General features: G+C 39.7%; 1 protein-coding gene across 1 annotated transcript; it reads right to left on the bottom strand.

Moving 5' to 3' along the window:
* Positions 1–450: 450 nt before the first annotated feature.
* On the bottom strand, positions 451–8,410 carry RBFA (ribosome binding factor A (putative); the record flags this gene model as incomplete). Its single annotated transcript, XM_010085703.1, has 5 exons — positions 451–841; positions 2,457–2,530; positions 4,419–4,503; positions 5,643–5,755; positions 8,234–8,410. Coding segments are annotated over 5 exons (840 nt in total), but the record flags the coding sequence as incomplete, so codon positions are not given.
* Between the last annotated feature and the right edge of the window lie 91 nt (positions 8,411–8,501).

Here is an 8,501-nt window from a genome sequence, read left to right as displayed (position 1 = left end):
TTCCCTATTCCTTTCTGACCTTAGAATGACACCATCACTTTGTGATTATTTTTATCCAGATTACTCAAATAAAAATAATTAAAAAAAAAAGACATTTTATTTCAACATTCCAACATTTCCAGAAACACAATATTACTGGAAATAATCAACAGAACTGCAAGAAGTTTTAACTCAGTGCTGCACGATGTATATTTTGTTATTACAAAACTGCTCTCTGGTTGAAAGTCCTACAACTGCAGCAGCTTGAAAGCTGCTTAACAATGTCACAAATAGCATTTTTGTTTTTCTAACATACCTTGTGCTAGAAAACCTCCCCACATGTGGCAAACCTATTAGTTTGAAAGAGGAAGTGGTAAATAGGCTGTACAAAACAAATCTTGCAGTATCTGTGTCATTCGTGGGTTTTTTGTTATTGGCAGCCTCCATTTTAAAAGGACAAGCTTTTTCACTTCATTTCAGTTTATCAGCAGGCTGACTTAGAGTTTTGCCATCATCTGCCTCCAGTTCGTTTACCTCTTCCTGTAATTCATCCTCCAGCTCATAGTCCAAGACTGATTCAGTGTTACCATCCCAGTAATCAGCTTCGTATCTGTCCAGCAAGTATTTCTGTGGTGTAATGTCATCATCAGGAGGATTCCATGTTTTTTTCTTTCTCATTTTCTTTCGAATCTTAGAAAGCTGCTGCTCTTGCTCTTCTGTCCAGGCAATGCTTTCTATATCTCTTGACGCTTTCAGTCTTTTGTAGTCCATTATCTGCTTATTCAACAGTTCATGATCAATGCCAAAAAGATTAGACCGCATAGGTGGATCTGAAGATTGAACCTCTGAAGAGAGTGGTTTACTGGAAAGGAAAACAAATGTTGTGGGGTTTTTTCCCCGTGTATATTTTAAGGGGCAATGCTAATTGTGACAACTCAAGTAACACAGAAATAAACTGGAGTTTTTGTTTGACTTTTTTAATTCACTGTGTTCAGTATTGTGCTCCCTGTGTTAAGAAGGAAGAGATACCAACGTACTGTGTGTCCAAGGACAGGCTGTGTATACACCTGTCAACGTGCCAACAGATTTAATGGGAGGAAGCCAATAAAGCAACTACGTTCCAGATGAAACTGCTTGTTTCTGGGAAAAGGTGTGCACAGGTAACAGTGAGCACTGGATCTGGGAGCCCCAAGAAGTTAGACTTCTCCCAGCTCTTTCAAGAAGTGAGAAGCCTGTGCCCAGAACGTGTCAGACAGGTATATGAACAACAGCACATGGCATTTTAAGCTGGACTTAAGTATTTACACAAGACACAAACAGAGGAGGACATTAGGTGCCCTGTGGGAAAGTCTTGTCACAACAGTAGTTTCTCCCAAGAAGCTATTTGTGATTTGCACCTGATGAGCAGTCTTGGGAGACAATGCATTTCCACCAACAGACAGCAATACCCCAGTGCAAGGCTGCTGGCTTTGGGAGAATCTCGTCCACAGAATCATCATTCCAATAGACTGTTCAGCCATGAATCCCTCTCAGAAGAATGCTAAATCAACTGACTTTTTCTTAATTTTGGGAGATTTATCAGTGAACTTGCATTTAAGTATAACAATCCAAACTTATACCAGAAAAAAAGTGTCCAAGTAGAGGAGTACTGGTAAATGCAAAGCTTTTATCCTCATGAGAAAATTACCAGCAAGAAATGAATATTAATGCTGCAAAGCATTTTTAAAATTGAATTATGACAAACACATTGAGTCTTGAATTATTGGAAATTCTAAAAATATTGCCCTCATCAAAGTAAAGCCTGCAAGTAACAAGTCTGATCTATGTCACCCAGAGTATAGACATCAAACGCCACTAATTATAAGACTGTGTTCCGATAGCACCTTACGGGTTAACTGCCTCTGGAAGTCTATACACTATGCTCTCACAAGTGACAATTCAGTCATTCTCCACAGCTTAACAGAGGTCCACTTACATATATATAACTTGCCCTTTCCATATTTGCAAACCTGTGGTCTGCAGCAAGGTACCTGTGCACAAGAACCAATGACATAATAGCCTATGAAAATGTGTCTGCACTAAAATACAGAAGCCAGAGGATATATAATAATAAATATTTTCCCTTTATTTTAATAAATGGGTGTAACATTGGTAAAGAAAGCTTAAGCCATCCTCTAAATTTAATTTCTGGGATGATTACATCTTTGTTTTTTCCCTAAGCTACTCTGTAGCCCTCTTCTGTTAATAAAAGGGCCCAAGTGATCTCTTTAAAAGCTGAGATGCCTTTTCAGTAAGGTTTTCCAAAAAGTCTCTCTCTTCTACTTCCTATTTTCTCATAATTTGCTGAGACTCTCAGATAACAACAATGTACGCATCTAATTAAAATGGACTTTCTGTCATGTCAAATAATACCCAATATAAGTTAACCAACAGAAATGAAAATGGACACTCGTACAATTCTGATTCAAAAAACCCACCTCGAATCATTTTGAGATAATGTTTCCAGTTCTTCTGGAGGGCCAAAATCAGCAATTGACAATAATTCCTCAACCTGTAAACACAAGAAGACAATACATACGAAAGGTGCTGTATTAAATTTACTTTGTTCACACCTACACAAGAAACAGACAGTTATTAAACAGCAAATATTTTACTTTCTGTATGTTTAGAATATTTAGCAAAACCATTTCAAAATAGCCCTTTCCTCCTTTTCCATGGAACTCCTCATACTTCTTGCCTGGGAAGCTTGTGTCAAATAGGATAACTGATCTAGGGATTCCTACAAAGTTTTTTGACTTACGGACATTCTGAAGACTTGGCTAGGAATTGTGTGACATAGATAATTTTTATTTATTTGGTCTTACTTCAGTCTTGCAAATCCTTTTTCGTAACGTCCTTCCACTGGGATTTTTTTTTTCACTCTTCCCCCTTTCTGCAAGTTTGTATTTCTACTGCATGTAAATATTGAGTTCCCAACTCCTTTTTAACATTAACAAGGAGGGTTTTCAGTTGTCTTATGTATTTAACTTTCTTGGTGCCTATGCGCTGAACTTGAAGGTAACGTAGTCTGGGGGTTTTCTTCTTCAAAAAGATTAAGTGGTCATTTAACAAAGCTTGAGAAACAGTGATTAATGGAACAGGTTCCACAACAACAGACCTGAAAGGTAGGACCTGCAGGAGCAGGTATTTGTAGCTCCTCCTAGTAATGACAAAGTGCTTCCATAATCACTTGTCACTTGTTGTGTAGAATATCTTGTTTCGATTAGGGAAAGCATAATAACAAATATAAACAGCTTTCAGAAGTGTTTAGTTCATTTCTGTTCTTGTGCTTTTTGTTGATGCTAATGCAAGTGAAAAACATTTGCACTGTAGATCAGTATATCGGCATGAAATTCTTTTTTTTCTGACCACAGCAAATTCAAGCAATTCACTGCATTTCTAGAGAGTCTGAAGTTCTTGGTATCCCTGCCAGCTCTGCTGATACCCACCACATGAGCCCATAAGCCACCAACTGTAATTGGCTGTAACAGTAACACATCTAAGAATAAGGCACTTCAGGGCACAGAAACATGAACATGCTCTTTTCAACTAATGTTGTTTCCATTCACACCAACGGCTTGATGAGATGTTTTTAATTAAATTTTACTCATTGGTGTAATTTTCTCTTGTGGAAATCTCACTATTTAAGAGATCTCACTTCATAGTCCTAATGACAGCAAATTTCTACAAAACATCATTAGTCTAGAAAACATAATTATTCTAGAAAACATCCATTAACTAGTGGAAGTATTGCTAGATAAAACTGCCGACACCTTGACAGAAAATGTGAACTAGTAAAGGTAATTCTAAAAGTGAAAGAAAACCTAGTACAAGCAAGCTTACATCCTCTATGCAAAGATCTGCACTTCCCTAGAAACATTTTAAACTTCACAGATGGAAAAAGGTTGGGTTAAAGAAAAAACTAAATTCACTGATTCAATGGCATTTTACAAATTCAGAACATTTAAAATGTGGAAGACAGCTCCTCAGACCCCATGTCTATAATCATGTACACCAGGCAACAGACAACTGCCTACCCTATATTATTCTTTAAAATTGTCCCTTCATTTTTTTAGATTTCTTTATTGACCTAATGATCTGGCCTATAAGCTTCTCTGAAAACTTCACTTCTGAAATTTTAATAGTAGCATCAAAAAAAGTATATGAGGCGATAGCTACAAGGATTCTTTTACACAGTATATAAGCATCAGTATTATTAAAGATTCTTTGCTAAAATGCTTTGAAACAAGAAAAGGGTATAGACAAAGATTGATTTTTAATATAGACTGGCAGAGCAATTGAATGATCAGCTCTCTCCGTATTCCTGAACGTTACGCTATGTTAAGTCACCATGTTTGCATATCATTGTATTAGTACATTGAGTCAAAGATTACAATTACCTCTTTAACAGCTGCAGCTTTTTTGTCTTTTATAAATACTATTGGGGGTACGTTTCCTAGAATCTGATGACTCGACAGAAGATACCTGGCAAAAACACAGTATTCACCAGCATGAGTAACAGTACAGCAACTCCAGGACAGATAAAATTATGTTAAACTAACTCCAGCAGTACTGCAAATTCAAGGATACGGCTTGAACAAAACTTACAGTCTAATCAGGGTAGTGCTAAACAATACATCACTGAAGAATCCCAACTCTGAATGAGCAACATACAAAAACTACTAGCTGCAGATCCCACTGAGTATTGATAATGTTAGATTTGTTTCCTACATGCAGAGGCTGGCTCACGACTTTCCCCTACTTCACTGTAGGGGTGAGAGCAGTGGGGGATAGAGCCCTCACAACTAGTCCTACATGCTATCTGCAGGAGGGACTGGGAGGGCTCCCCTCGTCTTGTTCCCAGCCAGCAACATTCCTCTTCAAAGAGTAGCTCTTGGGAATAGAAGAGCGCACTGTGCTGGTGCAGGAATTACACAGCACAGGGGAACAGAGGGGAAGGAAACGGCTCTACAAATATGATTCAATGCCACATTCCCCATGAGGTCAAGTCCTGATCCTCCAACAGACCTGCTGGATAGCAGAGGATAACCAAGGAAAGAAGGAGAGACAAAAATCTCTATGATATCCTGAAAACTCACAAAAAATGGGTAAAAGTATCACAATGCATGGTAGTGTCCCAACATTTATTTTTTGGTATTAGTATTGTGAAAAATTTCTGTAATATCAGTCATCCCTTCTGGATGTCCAAATTGTCCCTAGCAATGAGAATTGCCCAGTGGATCTGTAAGGAGATACTTGTTGTAATTGCCAGTCTTCTTGTGCAGCATCATATTCTGGACTGCTGTGGTGCACAGCATGTCCAGCCCACCATCCCTAGTCCACCACTAGTACTTCAGCCGAACTCCTCTTTTGCTCAGTCCACCCCTAGGAAAGCACGGAAGCCCAATATGCCAGCTGTGCTCCAGCAGGAGAATACCCAGCTGGTCTGACACAGCCATCCTTCTCTGGGAACCTCATCACAGGAGATGCTCTGACTCCAAACACCTAAAAATGTAAAGCATCCTCGCAGTACCGATACAGATTCTTAAAAATACTTAAAAAACGGTACCAGTACATGGCTATGAATTTATGAAATGATCTAACTGTTTATCCCATAGCAGTACCGTATACGTGGAGCACTCTTCCGCAGTACACTTTCAACATAGTTTTCTTTCTCCATAGTAGCAGCAGGATTCCAGTACACCCGACATGCTGAAAAGTTTGATGCCAGGGACACCTGCAAAAAGACAAACGTTTCAGACACAACAAGTCTCTAATTCATGAATAAGCACACAGTGCCCCAAAGGGGATATGCAGATTCTCAGGAGAATCTCTTCTTCCATCTCTGCTCTTAGGAACCAAAATTACACGGTGCCTTTATAGAGGCAGAGTTTAACATCAAGTAAGATTTACATTCAGTACCTCAAAGGACTTTCCTTATTAAGGCAAGTCACTGCCTAATGTCCCCTTCAACTGAAACAAAATGGAGAAGTCTGTCAACACCTGTGCGTTACTGACAGCGCTACACTTAGTCAATGGGACGGTGCCACCATCACAAATAGTAAAGAATGACAACTTAGGGCATGCTGTGTTGGAATACAGTTGAAGGTGTAAGTTTCCACTAAAGAAGGACCCCTGACACTGCCTGGTTTGTTGTCACCCAGAGTTTGGTTTTGATATTGACAGAAAAGAGAACACCCTCCATGTCACTGTAACCTAAGAGTGTCTCCAGCCCTAAAGCCTGCTGAGAACCTCCAGTACCTGAACCTCTAGCTCACTAACAGCTAACATTCACAGCTGTCATGGATGCAACTGAAAACACGTGGTGTGAAGGGGCTGAAGCACACATGAGATAGGCTGACCATCTTCCTGAGGAATAAACTTCTAAAGCACAAATTGGATTCTGAAAGATTTCTAGAACTGTCATTCGTTGCATCTAGCAGCATCTTATGGAACAGGTTCCCACTATCAGAGTACACTCAGCAAACTTCTAACACCTTAGCTGTCTCAACCGAAGGAAGGAGCCCCGGAAGAGGGAGGAGAAAGCACAAACTACCCATTGGAAAGCACAGTTCAGAGGCATCTAGTCCAGAAACCAGCTCTTCAAACAAACAGATGTCTACAGACATTAGCGGGAAATGACAACTCCATCAGAGTGTTCCCAGGAGTGCAAACTGCACCACAGTCTGCTGTTGCCAGTGCTACTCTTTCCTAGGGCAGAGTGGACTGTCCATAAAAACCAAAGTAGATACTGATTTTTTCCACCACCAAATAACTCCTCCCTCAGGAAACCCACCACTCATTAAAAAAACCCCACCGTGATCATTAACCAGCTGCAGGATCAACCCTCCCCATCTTCCACACTGAGTAAGCACACAAACAACCTGTCTAACACAAGCCATTTCTTCATCATCACACGAGTAATGTTATCAAGTGGATAAAAGTTTGATGTACCAAGCCTGAAGCGTGATTCTCAGCTGTATTACTATTACATAATTTTAACTTCTGATACTGAAAAAAAACCAGATTCTGATGGATTGCAGAAAGCCTACTAGAAGATTTCTTTTGATAACAGAAGTAACAATACCAGAGCAGAATCAGCTCAAGAGTAAATCAGGACTGAGTCTCAGTCGTGTCTCAGTGCAGCAGGAACACAAAGCACTCTACAGTTATAATAAAATCTATACTATATTTGGAAGAAGGCTGTTTCTTCCCCTCTCAAACTGAAGTTGTTTCATTTACATCAATGCCTCCTGACAGTGCTGTGGCTTGCCTACACCAGACAGTATTTTTATGTGCAGACATGCCATCCAAGTTAGACAAGCAATCCTCAAAGCCCTAGAGAGAGAGAAATTCTATACCAAGGACAGTGCACATATAGAGCCAAAAGATTCATCCTGCCCATGCTAGAAGTCAGAATTAATTCAGCTGGCAAGAACATCTGTTTCAGTCATAAATGGCAAACTCCTTGTCACAGATACAGCTAGCAGGTGCATTTTTTTTTCCAAGCTTCTAACTAACAAAGCTAGGTCCATCAAGCTTTTAAGCCAAACATTGGTATTATTTAATCTTAACAAAACAGCAAACGTAGAAGAAAAAACTAAAGACAACAAAAAAGAACGTGGAGACTGACAGTTCCTGAACCAGAGCTTTAGCTTTCCTTTCAAACCCGTGAATTATGACAACACTAGCTACAATTATGTACAAATTCCAATTTTTTCTGGAACTTTGTTTGCCAGTGCCATTTCCTTAGGCTTGCCTTTTTTTGAACTAAGGTCATGCCCCACTTAGGTCTTCTGCCTGTGTAATGATGCTGGGAGGGACACAAGGAGGTATCAACTCTCCCACAGCTGCACAAAGGGAAAGATACACCTATGTTGGCAAAACCAGGCTTTTCCTTCTGAAAGGGCAAGGCAAATAGTACGCATCTGAGTGAGAGAAAAAAAAGCCATACCAGGAGAATCACCATTTAGTTGGCCTAAGTTTCATTTGCATTATAGCAGCAAAGGTCGACTAAGCGAGGTACAACAATGGCAAAGTTGTCCTAGTGTATAAGGTGAATACAGAGCCTCATCTTGCTGTGCCACATCAGCAGCAATGCAGCAAAACTCCTCCTGCACCTATCACAACACCCAGGGGAGCTCCTTTAGCATGCCATGCTGACCTCAAGGTGTAGTCAGAGTGGCTCAACACCAGCTGTAGCTTTGACACTTGCCTTGCCGATTTCCAGCTTGAGATCATAAAGTTCTTGACTAACTTCACAGGTAGTCATCATGTCTGACACAGCTTTATAAATAAGTCCATTCAAGACTCTGCAGCGTATGTTATCTTCTTTCCTAGTTTTTGTCTGGTTATCTTCCATTACAGAGTCCAACTTGGTTGGTTTATACATCTTTAAAAAAAAAAAAAAAACAACAAACACCAAAACATTAATCAGTAGTTACAAACTTGTATTAGGCAATTATGTACAGTTCATAGAATCA

The sequence above is a fragment of the Pterocles gutturalis genome, unplaced genomic scaffold (assembly GCF_000699245.1).
Source record: "Pterocles gutturalis isolate BGI_N339 unplaced genomic scaffold, ASM69924v1 scaffold20030, whole genome shotgun sequence".
Classification (NCBI taxonomy): domain Eukaryota; kingdom Metazoa; phylum Chordata; class Aves; order Pterocliformes; family Pteroclidae; genus Pterocles; species Pterocles gutturalis.
This window is presented reverse-complemented; position numbering and strand designations above follow the sequence as displayed.